General features: G+C 33.0%; 2 protein-coding genes across 5 annotated transcripts; one reads left to right on the forward strand and one right to left on the reverse strand.

Moving 5' to 3' along the window:
• The first annotated feature begins 4151 nt into the window (after positions 1 to 4151).
• Positions 4152 to 5911, forward strand: LOC137814801 (WRKY transcription factor 23). Its single transcript, XM_068617711.1, has 3 exons — positions 4152 to 4821; positions 5172 to 5315; positions 5429 to 5911. Exons 1-3 carry the CDS (start codon positions 4427 to 4429, stop codon positions 5769 to 5771), a joined length of 882 nt encoding a protein of 293 aa, XP_068473812.1. The 5' UTR covers positions 4152 to 4426; the 3' UTR covers positions 5772 to 5911.
• A 1568-nt stretch (positions 5912 to 7479) lies between these two features.
• On the reverse strand, positions 7480 to 16552 carry LOC137814800 (flowering time control protein-related / FCA gamma-like protein). 4 transcript variants are annotated; one of them, XR_016514501.1, is made up of 15 exons: positions 16215 to 16552; positions 16039 to 16109; positions 15364 to 15442; positions 15113 to 15195; positions 14962 to 15013; positions 12952 to 12999; positions 12751 to 12815; positions 12198 to 12249; positions 11410 to 11489; positions 11262 to 11326; positions 10445 to 10499; positions 10065 to 10350; positions 8280 to 8444; positions 8065 to 8193; positions 7480 to 7936 (listed from the first exon to the last, which is right to left on the reverse strand). XR_016514501.1 is itself a non-coding variant. In XM_068617710.2 (15 exons), exons 1-15 carry the CDS (start codon positions 16405 to 16407, stop codon positions 7886 to 7888), a joined length of 1479 nt encoding a protein of 492 aa, XP_068473811.1. In that variant the 5' UTR covers positions 16408 to 16552; the 3' UTR covers positions 7480 to 7885. The 4 variants fall into 4 exon arrangements, 1 of the variants encoding a protein (XP_068473811.1); XR_016514502.1 differs by having other exon boundaries at positions 10050 to 10350; XR_016514500.1 differs by having other exon boundaries at positions 10050 to 10350; positions 10440 to 10499.
• Between the last annotated feature and the right edge of the window lie 87 nt (positions 16553 to 16639).

The raw sequence follows: 16639 nt of genomic DNA on the forward strand, positions 1-16639 counted from the left end.
TGTACAAAACTTATTTTAAAACCAATTTTATAATATTAGATTAAATTTAAAGTGAATTCCTTTTGTAACATAACCTAATTGAATTTGTATGACTTATTGAACCACCATAATCATATTTCAAACTACATGAAACTTCCACCGACTGCTAAAAAAAAAAGTGTTTGATGGAAAAGAGAAGTTAGATAGCCTAAAAAGTACAATAAAGAGAGAGAAAATAAAATACTCCTCGGGTTTTGAGATTCTTTTTTATTTTTTTTCATTTTGCATGTACATATGAGAAATGAAATATAGTATTCCATCATGATTTTTTTTGTTACGAAATTAGATACGTATTACTTGTGTATTTATACATGTATCCTGAAAGGGTATAGTGAGCAGTGCAGAATAATAAATTAGAAAGTAAATTATTGTAGGGTAGTAGCCAGTAGCAAAGTACCAGATCAAGTTTTGCACGGAACTACATATGTCAGCATGCATCACGTGGCTCGCTAAAAGCCACACGTGCATGAATGTGTCATTTCTTTTCCATCAAATTGCGGAAAGAGTAGCAGAGAACAGAACACTAACATTGTATGTTGTTTTCTCTCTTTTATTGTTGTGTTTTTTTGCAGTGTTAAAGGTTTTAATTACATAGTGATTTCACTGTTGTGATGTTTTGTTTGGTGGGTGGAATTGGCGAAGAAACGTACGTATCTAGGAATGTAATCTGACAGAGAAGTGATTAGAAAAGCAGACTCATTCACCGACTCAGATTGTGTTAGATTTGGTGTGTAATTCACGGTTTATAAAATAACTTTTTATACTGCTATTACTGTTGTTTCAAATTTATAAATTATTATATGTTTTAATAAAATAAATTATATTATATTTTATATAAATATTATACTAAATATTTTAAACTGATAAATTTATTTACAAACTTATATTTAGAAAAACACTGATCAAAATGTATTAAACAAATCCTTCTCACATTGTGGCCCTGTTTATTTGAAAGCTATGATTGATTAAAATAATAACATGAAATGAAAGCATGTTGAATGAATGATTAACTAAATTTGGAATTGGAATTACACAGTATTCGGTGTGAATTTAACATGTGAAATGAAAGAAGAAATAAGAAAAATGTGTTAGTAAAAATGCATCCCTGAGCAATGAATCTAAGATGTGGATGACGTAACTTTTCAATAATAACAATACTGGCTGCTTCAATACAATTTTTTTGTCCAACTGTCACTTCTAAAGCCCCTTTTTAGTAAAACCCATTTTCATCTATAGTGTGTATAATTTTAAGAATAGTTTTTACTTTAATAGCAAAAATCAATTTAACAGATCTCACACTCAATTTAATTTATACATTTTATGTTTTTATTGTAAAGTTTATATATATATATATATAAATTAATTCAAATATATATTAAAATTGAAACAATAAATAAATTATAATAATTTTAAAACTATTGAACAATAATAAAAACTAATTTAAAAATTAAAAAAAATTATCTCTAAAATAATTTTTAATTTAGTTATTATAACAATTAATTATTTTATCTTTAAAATTGATTTTTATTTTATGATTTTTTGTAGTGAGTTATTTATCTATTACATATAAGGATTAAAAAAAACTCTTAAATAATAAAAAAATAATTTAAAAAGTTGAGGATTATAATCTAAATTAATTCATCATTTTAAATTAGTATATCTATTTTAAAACTTTTGATTTGTAACTGTTTACCTTGACTATACTTATATAAAAGTTCTAGTTCATTTATTTCATTCAAAATTCAATTTTTTTTTTAAAAAAAATATAATCTAAAAGTCATACTTTTAAAAAAAAAAAATTAGATATATTGAATATTACATATCGATTAACATCTCACAATATATAACTCAATACAAACTAATGAGTTTGAGATATCAAAACACCCATAAATAAATATTTTAAAAAATTACACTTCCTTAATTAAACTTCACTTAAACAATCATGAAAACCGAAACCCGTTTCTTCCAATTTTTCTTTTTCAAAAGAATTGAAGGATTATCCTCAAAACCAGAACACTGTATGTGGCAAAACTTCCAAAAACAAATTCACATGATTTTATTCAGCAAGAATATTACTCCTTTTACCATTCATTATATATTAGCTTCATAAAAACATTACAAAAACAAAGGTTTGATATCACATTGGAATTTGGTTTTCAGTTTATGAAAGTTTACCATTAAGTATTGGATCCATTTTCTTTTATCAGCACAAAGCAAACACTGTATATATTGTGATAAAGAAGAAAGTATTAGCAAACCATTATTTCTTAAGCCTTAATTGGGTAAATTTGATTCAAAACAATCTTCATCTCTTCACTGAATTAGGATCTGTTAAGAAAGCCAAACTAAGTGTATGTTTTATTCTATCCTTCACTACTCTCATAGCATGTAATTCTAGAATTTATCTTACTTTCAACATTCCAACACACTTTAAGAGATTGATTGATTCCTTATTTATCTGAGTGGGAAAACTTTTCCAAACCGAAAAAACTTCCAAAACATTGTAACCTACCTCGGATTTGGTCGGTTTCAAAATAACAGAGGACCCCTTATTCAAAATTAACATCTCAAATAAGTGTGTGTTTGATTACCAATTATATTAATCATAAAAAATGTACTTCTCAAAATTCTAAATTTGAAGTTTAAAAACGTGAATCCCTGTTACGATAATAGAAACATATTTGCAGACACATTAAAAAGCAGAAAACCAGAAAACCAAAGACTTTCAATTTATTCTCTTGCTTCTAGATCGGTAAAAAGGTATAATCTCATTTACGTGTGAACCCTCGCTTTGGTATAAATTCTCGGTTTAACCAAAAACGAATCACTAAGTTTTATGTGATTGTCGTATTCCTTCTATGCATATCGTTCCAAGACTTGGTTTAAATTCTTCTTTTTCACAATTTTTTTCAAAATTATTTTTAAAATGTTTACGTGTAAATATGCATTTTATTCATTTTTAAATTTGAAATTTCGATTTTTCAAGAGCATGATAGGGTTGAGATCACCCATTTAGATATTGTGTTTTCGTTATTATTTTCAAGATGTATACACTAACCACAAATCATGAATTTGTAAGTGTTTTTTTTGTCACGTCATTGCAATATTTTAACTATCATAACGCACGTGCACCTTTCTTTTTCCCGTCCATTAATTTTGTACACTCATTTCTTCCTTTAAAGATCGTAAAGCTCAAAAGGAAAAAAGAATTCTAAAGAAATAGGAACTAGTTCACTTTATATACACACTAGGCCATAACATGGAAATTTTTTGTTTCACACCCACTGTTTACGTAAATTCATTTACTTTTCACAATAAAATATTTATTAAAATAACAATTATTATTATAATAGTAACTATTTAAAAAATATTATAATAAAATAATAATTTAGGAGTTGTAATTTGAATACAAGAAGGATGGTGTGAAAGCATCATCACCGTCAGATACGTGTGCGTGTGTACATTCTTTACTATACTTCGTATTATCCAATTTAATTAACTTCATCTCAACACTAATATCTTAATCTCACCATATAACCCAAATATAAAATAATGTTCTTTATATACATGTAAATGGTATTTTTATAGTTTAAAAGACAAAAGAAGAATACTTTCTCTATAACTTGCAAAAATTATCTAAGGCTCATATACTCTATTTTTGGCAAGGGGAGGCGTGAGGGAATACAAGAGTAACAACAAGCATTTTCGGAAAAAAAGTTGTGTGAATTTTTTAGTGTTATTGAATTAGAATTAAAATTTATCTTAACTAACGTAATAAAATTCGATATTAATTAGTATAAACATTATGCAAAAACATACTTTTGTTATTCTCGAAGAGCAAAACCAAAAAAATAAATTTTTTTGAGTATTTTGCACCGAAATTTTGAGTTACGTCCTTTCCCGTAAAATGGATTAGAATCCATAACGTGTTTTCTTCCGTAAGGGAAGGCCATAGCGTAACCCCGTTCACACAGAGAAACATAAACACGCCCACAATGAATCAATGAAAGGCTACGTATGAAAGCGTCGACCATGCATTGAATGCCACCGGCTGCCACGTTGTCCGTACCACCCACTAACCTACAATTGCCGGTGGCCTCTTTTGTGTCACTGTTTTTGGCTTTAACCATGTAACATATGTATGTTTGTATTCATTCATTCATTACTATACTTGCTTCTTTCACTTCCAACTCATTTCCACAATCACCTTTCACTTTCTTGCAACCCACAGAGCCGCGCTATCTATCTATCTATCTATCTTTCTTTCTTCTTTCATCCACCTAACCAGATCGATCAACCCCATCGTATATTCATCAAATCTATCTCACTACTCTCGCAGCTGTTTGAATGAAGGATTTGGAATTGGGCATTTGAGAGATAAATATATATGGATAATAATAAGGAGACGATGATGATGACGATGATGATGGGTGTGAAGAAGAAGGAGGATCATGCCATAGGGTCTTCGTCCTTCCATTGTAATTATCCATTCCTTGATTTCTCTGAGGAAAAGAGCTCTTTAGGGTTTATGGAGTTGTTGGGTGTGCAAGAATATAGTCCTCTGCTTGATTTGCCTTTAGGGTCCAACATGGCAGTGCCTCAAACCTCCGATCTTAAGGAACCACCTCAGACTAAGAAAGATTGGTCCGAGGTAACCAACCAGCAACCTGCGACTCCGAACTCTTCATCCATTTCCTCCTTGTCCAGTGAGGCTCTCAACGATGAGCAACAGAATAGAACTGTAGACCAAACACATGATGAACACCAAAAGACAAAGGAACAGTAGGTTTCTTTCTCTAATTTTCTCTCACTTTTTAAATTTTGTTTTTTACTCCATTTGGTGTAGTTATTTGGTTATTTAAGCCTGGGATTGATGTTTTTATTTTTTCATCTTTGGTGTTTGAATGGCTGATGGGACATCGGAGGAACAAAAACCTTGGGGCGGTTGAGTGTAAAATACGTATTTGATAATCCAATTAGGGGTAGGGAATGAATAAGACGGGGTGATGAGTATTTGTTTTTTATAATATTTTGTGATCGTTTGTTAAGCGAGAAATAGTGGTACGTTTGATTTATTTAATGTTTGGAAGATTCTAAGAAGATTTGATGGTGTTTTTCTGGGATGGGTTTAGGTTGAAGGCTAAGAAGACAAATCAGAAGAGACAGAGAGAACCGAGATTCGCGTTCATGACGAAAAGCGAGGTGGATCATCTGGAAGATGGGTACAGATGGAGAAAGTACGGTCAAAAAGCTGTGAAAAACAGCCCCTTTCCCAGGTAACAACACTTTAACTCATTCTGCAATACACGCTTTGCTTCCTTCCTTCCTTCACCTTTTCACTTTCGGTTCAATTTTAAAAGTGAATTAAACGCTCTTAACATTGGAACAGGAGCTACTATCGTTGCACCAGTGTTTCGTGCAATGTGAAGAAACGCGTGGAGCGATCTTTTACCGACCCAAGCATTGTGGTGACAACCTACGAAGGCCAACACACTCATCCAAGCCCAGTTTTGGGTCGCTCTAACAACTTTGGTTCGCTAATGTCTGGATCTGAGAACTACATGTCCCAGTATTATCAGCAGCACCATCAACAGCAACTCCATGTCGATGCATTGTCTTCTTTGGGTTTCCTCTCTCCAAAGAATGTCACTTTTCCTCAAGAGACTGCGTTGTTGAGTGACTATGGGCGTCTTCAAGATGCTGTTCCTTCACATATGTTTAAACAAGACTAGATGACAATTCCATGCTGTTACTATGTGATTTCTTGTATTACTTTTTGTAGGAGAATATAGATGAGGACTCCATTGCTACACTGGAATATATATTATATATATTTATTTAAGTTTTAGTTTTCCTTGATGGCTGGGATCAATCATGCTTGTAAAACCCACTATATCTTTATTCACGTATATGATATATAGATAGGGCCTTGGCATGATATATGAGCGTAACATGATGGATTTTGATCCGGTGCAGGGACTGCTATCTCGTTGACGTGTCTTGGGATATAGTTTCCTGTTTCCATCCAATATCTTATATTTAATAGATAGAAAATAAATACAAGGACAAATAAGAGGATCCGTTGGTGGATTGGACTGTGGGTGAAAATGATAACAAAACAAAATAAAAAGAAGGCAAATAGGTCTCTATCCTCCTTTTAATCGTGAGATTCTGACCCATCGTTTGTCTTGTGTTTTTGTTTCTTTTTGTTGAGGGAATGTGCGTTCGTATCACTGGCACCACATTGTAGATTTATTAGGCTTAGGTTTTCGATAGGGAATAATTGGGGTGCAAGTTTGCTTGCCATGTTTGGCCCTGTAGTCCACGGAAAAGGAAATTGTAGGGAAATTTTCTTGTATCTTGAAGGATACAGTGGTGAGAGGTCTGACCCAATATGTGACGAGGTAATAAATAGGAAGAGTAGTTCAACCATTGAGAATTCGATTTAACCTCATTGAGTAAGTTCTGCTTGCCATGTAATCCATTCATGGATTTGATTCCTTGCAGATGTAAAAGAGGGTGAAATTAAAAGCACGAGAAGTAAAGCAAAGAAAAAAATTGAACAAGGATTACATTAAAAGCGGGATCTGCTTTCTACGATGGAATAGATTTTCATAATGACTAGTTTTAGCTTAATCTGTGAGGGCACCATAATAACTGGTGTCGTATTCTTTCATAAGTTTGGTTGAGTAGAGCAGGTGAGGCACTGGTCTAAGAGAATAATTGTAAGTTAATATAGGCATAGACCAACGCGCACTAAGAGGATGCATATGATACGCCACCATCAAAGAGCCACTGGGCCCCCGCTATTCCTTCCCATTATACGCTCCCTCTCCATTATCTGACCAATACATTGCATCGAATTAGAACTCTTCAATTCAGAAAGAACAGGGAATAATTTACCAACCCACATTGAATTGCTCAGCCACTTATTGTGCCAAGATGGCCTTTTAATTTACCTATCTTCTATTACTTTACTCCCAGACAAATAAATTACTGGAAAACGATCCTGCCGGCTTCAGAACCATATCAAACTTTGATAAAAACACAATTTCAAGAGTTATCCATTTGACTTAAATGTCATTATTTCTGGGACTCCACGGGAACCTCTACAGTCACCAGAATCCAGGACAACGATGAAAGGTAACACGAAGTGAATGAGACGGGCAATTGGGTACACCATTTAGCACATGGCACCACTGCAGCAGAAAAGGCCATCATATTCATGTTCAATTACAATATCCAACAATAATTATTAGGACGCGTTGAAAACTTACAAGTAAACTATGTGGTACCCGTTCTGAATTTTGCAGTCCATACAGTGGCTGTGGAGCCACATTTCTTATCAAGCTCCCTACTAGGCTTTAATCAATCTCCCGTTCCTCTCACTCACAGGAAATATAGGGACATAAAACTCCGAAAATGAGACTCCATGGCATCCCCAAATCACAAAAGTCTGGCGGGTATCATTAACATTTCAAACTGTGGATTTCTCGTTCTGGTAGCGCGTTTTACAGTCATGAGATTTTCCTAGCTCCCAAAAGTTAAAATTTCAACCTACTTTGCCTCTCAACAAAACCAAAGACATTCTATAATCTAGATATATACTTAGAAGTACTTACCTAGATTGTATACCTTTCAGACTCACTCTATAATGAGCGGTTAGGAAATTAGCAAATTTCCCATTTACAGACTAGCAATAGCCATTGAAATAAATAAATGAGGCAATACGAATACGTAACCTCATGATTAAACGTTAGGCTGCTTTTAAAGCAATTTGAAGGTCATTATATAATAATTGTGAACAATATGTGATTTCAGTTGCCTAAGAACAATAAGATGAAATTTATGCAACAACAGGACTTGTATCTGACTGTCTGTGGTCATGATTTGTTTCCTGCAAAACTACAGAATGTTAGATTACTTTACAAACAATTAGGGGTTGAAATTTAACCATGTTTATTGGTCAGGATTTTATTTTATTTTGCTGAACTTGTTATAGGATAAATACATCTGAGAATGCACCTTTTGTTTTTCAGCAACTTGTTGAGAGGAACATGACGATAATTGTGAGAGACTGCAGCAATTATCTTCCTGCTCCGGAAGCTTCTGAGATTCTTTCTCGTCCAAGACATACTCTTCAGGCTTCTCCCACTGCTTCAAGAGTAACCATCACACACCAAAGTAACAGAAATCCAAAACAGATTGTATGAACAAAGATCAAACAGTTGAAACATTACTCTGCTTTCACAAGTGACACAGTTGTAGTAGTACTTAACACCATCGGGGCAGTAGTGCTCACTCCAGTCATACTCGGGAAAATCTTCATCTTGGGGACTTGAAGGCATATCAGGTGGGGTATTGCCAGCAGCTGTACTAGGGTTGCTTCCAGTCTGACTAGCCAGCTGGGAGAACAATAAAGTGAGAAAACTATTGCAGTCTTCCAATAAAGGTGCTTCAACAGTAATTTGCCACATTAAATAATGTATTTAATGGTCAGAGGTTCATAAAAATGCCGTACATAAAAAAATGAATGGCATGATCTGTATTTTGCCATTACTTATAACAAAGAAACAGACTCTCCTAATACCATTCTTCTAATATATAAATAACAACATAATTCTTATATGGGGATCCCAAATTTACTAGAAATATGATCAAATTATAATATAGAAGTGGATGCAAATCCACCTTACAAGCCTGTTTAATGAATTTGAATTAGACTTAAAGTTCCTTTTCAAAGATAGTATCAAAGTCTAATCTAACAAGATTGGTCATTGGTTGGACCAATCATGCCACCTGCTAAGTCCTCAGTGTGAAGGGTTGTGTAGGAGATCTCAAATATACTGAAGATATTAATCAAATTATAATATATAAGTGAATGTAATCTTCACCTAACAAGCCGATTTTGTAATGTTGAATTAGGATTAAAATTTACTTTCTAAGACTTATCTTCCTAGGTGAGGTTGGTAACATAGATTGCACGACATAATTGGGTTCAACTACAGATAAAATTTTCAGAGATATTATTGATCATGTGATCCCTCTTGAAAATTTTCTCTTATATCCTTAGTTTCCCTCTTGACCTTTTTACAAGACTAGAATCATCCTAAATTATAACAATGCATAATTCAATTGAAAGACACAAACAAAAAAGTTAATAATTTAAATACTTCAAATAGGAGGACAGAGAGGTACCCAAGAAATTCATGACTTCTCAAAGTATTAAATTTATAACAGAAAAAGATTGCAAATGTTTCTGGAAGAACTAAAAATACAATTTGAAGATGAAAGGCAGTTATGGTTAAGTACAAACATACACCCAAGAGTAAAATTTTCTCTTATATCCTTAGTTTCCCTCTTGACCTTTTTACAAGACTAAAACCATCCTAAATTATAACAATGCATAATTCAATTGAAAGACACAAACAAAAAAGTTAACAATTTAAATACTTCAAATAGGAGGACAGAGAAGCACCCAAGAAATTCATGACTTCTCAAAGTATTAAATTTATAACAGAAAAAGATTGCAAATGTTTCTGGGAGAACTAAAAATACAATTTGAAGATGAAAGGCAGTTATGGTTAAGTACAAACATACACCCAAGAGTAAAATTTTCTCTTATATCCTTAGTTTCCCTCTTGACCTTTTTACAAGACTAAAATCATCCTAAATTATAACAATGCATAATTCAATTGAAAGACACAAACAAAAAAGTTAACAATTTAAATACTTCAAATAGGAGGACAGAGAAGCACCCAAGAAATTCATGACTTCTCAAAGTATTAAATTTATAACAGCAAAAGATTGCAAATGTTTCTGGGAGAACTAAAAATATAATTTGAAGATGAAAGGTAGTTATGGTTAAGTACAAACATATACCCAAGAGTACAATAGATAATAATATCAATTCAACAACACCAATCCACCTCTACAATAACAGAAATTTACTTACGTCACAACCAAAATTTCCCTAAAAAAGAGACTTATAATGATCAATGCATTATTACCTGCTAGTAACTAACCTGTGAACTAAGGTGCTGCTCTATATTTTGAACTGATGAATCTGCGGGATGTGATTGTCTCTGCCCCTCAGTAATAAATGGCTGAGAAGGCAATTTTGGAGCTTGAATTGACCCGAAAGGCAACTGTGAATGCAATTGTTGGGGGGGGAATGCATGTTGTACCACAGCACCAGCTTCCCAGTTTTGCATATGAGTAGTAACTTGTGGGTGTGCAATTGAGGAATGATGCGGGGCAATAGGCAAAATATTTCCTCCGTAATTGGAATCACCAAAATTTGGTAGTGGCCTGTGAAAATACAATAATTTGCAATTTATTTAGCATGTCATGTGTTTGTAATTAATATAGATGAAGAGGGCAAATGAAGCGAAACAAACCATACTGCTGGTTCTTGAGAACAGGGTCCAAAATTCGCATTCACAGATGAAAAGTTGCTCCTGAAGAAATATGCACAGGAAAGGACATGAATACAATTCCTAAAATTTTCTCCTGGTTGAACAACAAAGGGAAACCAATTCATAGTTGAATGATCTGACTTGGGTTGAACAACAATAGAGTTCAAAACCACTTTTATAAAAGAACTTCTTTTCATAAATATGAATAATATATTAAAAGCATAACACTTCAATACCACTTAGTAAGGTTTGCACATAAGAACACTGTTAGAATCCAATTGCAAGGTATGTGGTTGAAATTTGAATCCCACGTTCTATGTATTATGGGATTCTAGATAGTGTCCAAAAAACCCTCGAGACCAGTTTCAAACCAGTTAAGAATTGATTAAGCCATCAAACATGTTTTAATTTGACCAGTTTAGACAAAACCAACCAATTCAGATTGTTATTGACTTGTTATAAGATATTAACCAGTTTACAGTTCATCTTGGCCACTTTACCAGTCTAATCTAGCCTGGCTTGCACAAGACAATATGCATCCTTAAACAGTTAGGACAACGCATGAATGCAACATTTTATTTTCAATTCAAATACTAAGTAAAGACTCATTGCCACTTAGCCAAGAAAATAAATTTGCTGAACTGAAAAGTCCCCTTCCCTCTAGAAAAAAAAATATATAAATAAAAATGAAAAATCGTACCATGTCAATCTACTTGCTAACTTGAGATGCATTATTAATTTATTAATAATAAATATTGTAATAAACATACTTATATAAAAGATAAATGGGTGAGAAAGTAAAACCTTGACTCTCCTGTCCTAGGTTTCTTAGGATCCGCAAAACGAACAATTAATGGATGATCACAACCCTAGGTGATTAAAAAATAAGACTTTAGTTAACAATTGAAAGTGGACAGAGTATGTATAAATTAAATAAATAAATTAGCTTTACTCTCATCGTGAAGGTTCTATTCAGTCCTTTGATTGCAGCTAATGCCATTTCTCTATTAGAAAACTTGACAAAAGCATATCCTAGAAAAATGCAACCACAAGACAAGTTAGGTGAAAATGAAAACCATGAATAATAAATTGGTGACATAAATTAAATACAAGACTGGGTGCTAAAAGCAATCATAGCTAAAAATCCAAATGGTCCATTGGGGATTGACATGGTCCTCTCTCTATATGTATAGATATCCAAATATTGAGTAATTTTATGATAGAACTGGTCTAGAAATATGAATAAAAAATATTTATGGCAACAGATAGTCTCTGCTCAGTATCAAGGACATACAAAACAAAGACCAAGAAAGACACAATGGTATTCTCCGCATCCCCAGTCTTCATATAGTTGAGACACCTGGACTCTACCCCCCCCCCCCCCCCCCCCAAAAAAAAAATTGCACTCCAAAATCCAAGGATTGCTCTTTTCTTTCCCTCCTATTATTAACATTTTTCTATTCCTCTCTAACTAATTTTCTCTTACGAAGCAATTAACTCGTATCTCCTAACATTTAAGATTTTAATTGTACGCTTCTTGAAGCAAATCCTGGTTCGGTGAGATTTGACAAAGATAGGAAGAGTTCAATTTCACCCACTGCCTCTCACTCTCTCTTAGTTTTTATTCTAGGTCAGTCTACAACTTCTTTTGTTGGCTAAGAAATAAAAGACAATCAAATACATGTCATTCCTCAAAATATATTGTAAGAAATACACTCCATGACAAGAGCATGGACCAACCACGACTGGTCGCAATGAAGATATCTTCTACATATCCATAAGGGGAAAATATCTGCACAGAATAAAATATGCAAGACTCAGAAACACAACATGAATATAATAGCCTGCAGATTATAAAGAATATTCCACAATACTATACCATAGCAAAATGCAAGGCTACCATAATAAATAAATAAAAATTATCATACCAACCCATTTAAACTAAATTAGGCTGCAAACAGTTACATAATGTACCTGTTGGTAACTAACAGTTTTTGCTAGCCATTTGCCACATACCAGCATCATGAGAAGTGTCCACATGATAACCAATATTTTTTTGTATCTAATATCTAGATCTGTTCAAATTTAATAGGAGCCACTAGGGCAATATTTCCATCCAGCCAACCTAGGGAGTGGATCTAGATACATTTCTACAAACAAACTACAATTAGCTTATCCTTCAGCAAAATACAAACCCATGGATGCAATCATTGGCATGAAAAAATGTAAAAAGTAATTTTCGGCAGATGCTAAAATATATATGGATGAAAAGAATATGAATGGCGAAACATACTTCTTCAATATCCTTTTTTGTAGCCTCTTTGTTGAAGCAACTAACAAAAACTTTATCTGCCACAACTGAAAACATAGAAACGAAACAAAAAATACAACAGGAAGTAGTCAGTTGGGCACTAAAGAATAAAATATTATATTAGACAATCATATATTGAAGTAGTAGGCCATGGATATCCTGTAAAAAAGCTCAGAGGTTTGCCTTCTAAAGGATCTTTCTTTTCCACGTTACGGGAGAACCCTCGAACCCCTAGAAAAAGAAAATAAAAAGGTTCACATAAATTAAACACAAAAGAGTGTAATTCTTTAAACTACTCATTACTTGCTGGAGAAAGCAAACCATGTTCTGTGCCACGTTCTCACCAACCAAACTTAAAATATTAACATAATAGAATGAACTCTTAGAAATATTAAATTAAAAATCACATACTAATAAGAAGGGCTTATCTAAAGCATCCAAATTAATTTCTGCATAATATTTAAACCTCATCTTTAAAGCTGCTCACACCACAAATACAAAAAATGGCAAAGTAGTTTATTCTCTCAAATAACCCCAGCAAAGAATTTTTCTTCTTAAACTAAAGATATGATTGGAAGAGATAGAGTACACTGCTCCCAACTTCCTTGAATTTTTTGTCATTATTTCTCAAAACTTCCCTCTATTTTGAAAAGCTGCAGAAACTTCGCCAAACATAGCACACGTCAGGGAAACTTGTGGGAAAATCAAGAAATTCAAAGAAGGTGAGAGCATTGCATAGTATACATAGTATATATGTGTAGTGTAGGTAGGAAAGATACAGGAAGATACAAACCGAGAAGAAATAAAGTATAAATATGCATTGTTTGAAAGGGCAGAAATACAAAGAAAAGAAACACACAAAAATCTATCCACTTGTTTGGATGGGTGGAAATAAATAAAATATATAAAAAATATATTATACAATAAAAAGAACAAACTTCTACCCAATTAATTTTTCTTGAAACAAAATTGCGTATTACTACACACACACACACACACACATATGTATATTAAAATAGAGCAGGATGTACCATAAATCATCTCCAAATCATGGCAAATAGGGAAAGAATCAAGGTTATCAAATTGAGATTTCAGTTGCTAATTGTTTGAGCAACTTTGCAACAAGAATCATAATTATGTATCAAATATTTAGGTACAATGAAAAATTACTTTGAAAATATCATGTGCTCAATGAAAACCATTTAATTTACAAATAGTTAAAATAACTTAAGCAGAAGTCCTACAAAACATAACCATTAGTTATATTATATCTAAGTCTGTGAAGTCTTTATTTTAGAATAATGGAAATGAAACAATTAAATAGCCAAATAAAGTATATTCATTGAATGAGTATCCCACAGGCTCTTTCTTTCAAATTCCTTTTCTTATAAAAAATTAAACTCACTAACTTCTTAATTTTTTTCATGAAAATTGGTGAAAAAAAAAGCATATGAATTGTTGAATCGATTTGAAATTACATAAATTTATTAATGTATCATAGCATGCAAAGTCATTTAAGATTCATTTTGTGATACAAATCGATAGATAGTCAAAACATATTGAATTGTAAGATTTGAATGTTGAATAGTAAGATTCTAATAACTAGAAAGATTTCTTAAATGGTGGGGTCCATAGAATTTAGTAACTTCTCTTCCCTATTTCTCCTCTAACCAAACAAGTTAAAGCTACACAGTCTCTCTCATTTCTCAACCTCATCCTAAATTAATCAATCCAAAAGACAGTGTTCAACTTCGAGAGTAAGAATACTATGTATTCTAGTATTCAAAATTTCGCCTTTCAAACTTACTCTTTGAAAGGAAACTGGCAGGAACAACCAAGAAAACAATACACACTTCCACATCAATCAGCACGTATTGGCAGGCAGCAATAAGTATAGCAGCTTAATATCACTTTTTATTGGTCACTGAGGATTTAGCAGCTTTAATTTAGATAATTTTATCATGATTTTAATAATCTTTTCAAGACCGGGAGTTGACAACTACATCATGGCGCACATACAGAATCCATAACATAATAAACTGTCAAACTGTCCTGATTACTAATTTTCAAAATTTCAAAAATTTAATTAGGATTTAGGGTATGCAAACAGCTAGATTCATAATCAGCTAAGGAACCTGACTAAGACATAGCAGTACAGAACTTAATAAACAGGTTCAAAAGGACAAAAATTACCAAGTCGTTCAAGTTCTCGATCAGCAAATTTGACAACAACGGGATATGATTCCTAGGAAATGTAAATATGTTAAATAATAAAGACAAGTTTAGATTGATGAAATGAATAGCAAAGAGGAGGTTTAACCCAACCATCATAGGTTGTTCTTACCCCAACAAATGTATATTGATTGTTTAAAGCCTTGATAGCCCTGTCAGCATCATCAAATGTTGAATATTTCACAAAACAACTTCCTGCATAGGTTTAACATATTTAGACTAGTGTTAATACTTGTAGATATAATATCGAACATATTATATATACGAATGCAAGACTCAAATTAAATTCACTACTCTTCACAGTCCTTGGAAGGCCAAACCGCACAAACTGTGTATGATACAAATAACAGTTACTACAGATACCTTGGCGTACACCTGTTCTCTTGTCTTTTAAAAGAACAACCTCAACAATAGTTCCATGTTCTTCAAATACAGGACGGATCTGGAATGGGATTACAAAAATGAGAAGTGATAGAAGAGTAAGAGCTACAATAAAAACAAAAAGAAAAAGAAGAAAAAATATTAAACAAATATAACATCACACATTCTGCTAAAATATGCATGATAAAAATGTCTAAAGATAACTCAATAAATAAAACCATCTCTTTTGATGAGGAGATGGAATACAAGGAGAACCACCTTAAACATCACAATATCTCTTACCAACTGACATCCTAATTACCCACCAAGAGTATCACTGTTGCTTACTCTTGGAACGTGGATTACACTAACAATTACAGCAAATTTGGTGTAGAAAATGGATTTTCAATGACATTTGTTATAATTTCAAATTACTATTATGCTTAGAGCATGAAATGGATTACAACTGTAACAAGCTGAAGATAAATAAGGTGATGAAACAAAATCAGTTTATTCACCGATTTCAGAAAATAGATACAGGGATAAAATGACCATTTCCATTACTAAGTAGTGTGAATTAACTACTAATGTACTACATGCATACTCTTCTATTATATCCACAAATTAAAACCCAACACGAGGGTGAGAGGATTAACGTTTCATGTGAAATAGACTTACCTCAGCCTCCGTGGCAGTTCTCGGAACAGGAGCAACATAAAGTTTTACATTACTCGGACTGTCCACTCGATCTGCGAGAACGAAATAGCGTAACTAAGGAAGCTAACGCCTAATAAACTAAAATGGAAACGCTATTGAGCGTGTAATTAAAGGAGTTGTGAGAAAAATCGTAGTACCTGGAGAAGTTCCTTGGTTGGAGTGGTGCCAGGGGCGTTTGCGGAGAGGGCGAGGAACGGGATGGTTGAGAGCGTATCCAGAATCGAGGGGTTGGGAGTGGTTGAAGCCGTTGCCATTGTCGTGAGAATGAGGGTTTGGAGGGTCTCCGTTGAAATTGAGCCTCTGCTCCATCTGCTCCTTCGGAATCTCCATCTTCGCACAATTAACTCCAGATTGAAGAAGAAGTAGCAGGCCTTCTATGCCCTTTTTCTTTGCTTCCTCTTCTTCTGCTTAACGTTATGTGCTTTGTTCTCCTTTCCAAGCAATTCTCAGATAATCAATGATCAGGGTTTAGCATTTTTTTTAATAAAGAAAATTTAAATTACTTTTATTTTGTTCAGGATTACTCTTGTTTTGTATTTATTTAAAAATAAATAAATTATTA

Source organism: Phaseolus vulgaris, chromosome 1 (genome assembly GCF_051622355.1).
Source record: "Phaseolus vulgaris cultivar YP4 chromosome 1, ASM5162235v1, whole genome shotgun sequence".
NCBI lineage: Eukaryota > Viridiplantae > Streptophyta > Magnoliopsida > Fabales > Fabaceae > Phaseolus > Phaseolus vulgaris.

Coding starts and splice junctions, on each gene's coding strand:
- LOC137814800 (XM_068617710.2), bottom strand. CDS start 16,407: ATGGAGATTCCGAAGGAGCAGATGGAGCAGAGGCTCAATTTCAACGGA. Junction 15,014..15,112: donor ATCAATATACATTTGTTGGG/GTAAGAACAACC, acceptor TACATTTCCTAG/GAATCATATCCCGTTGTTGT. Junction 11,327..11,409: donor ATAGAACCTTCACGATGAGA/GTAAAGCTAATT, acceptor TTAATCACCTAG/GGTTGTGATCATCCATTAAT.
- LOC137814801 (XM_068617711.1), top strand. CDS start 4,427: ATGGATAATAATAAGGAGACGATGATGATGACGATGATGATGGGTGTG. Junction 4,822..5,171: donor CACCAAAAGACAAAGGAACA/GTAGGTTTCTTT, acceptor GGATGGGTTTAG/GTTGAAGGCTAAGAAGACAA. Junction 5,316..5,428: donor AAAAACAGCCCCTTTCCCAG/GTAACAACACTT, acceptor ACATTGGAACAG/GAGCTACTATCGTTGCACCA.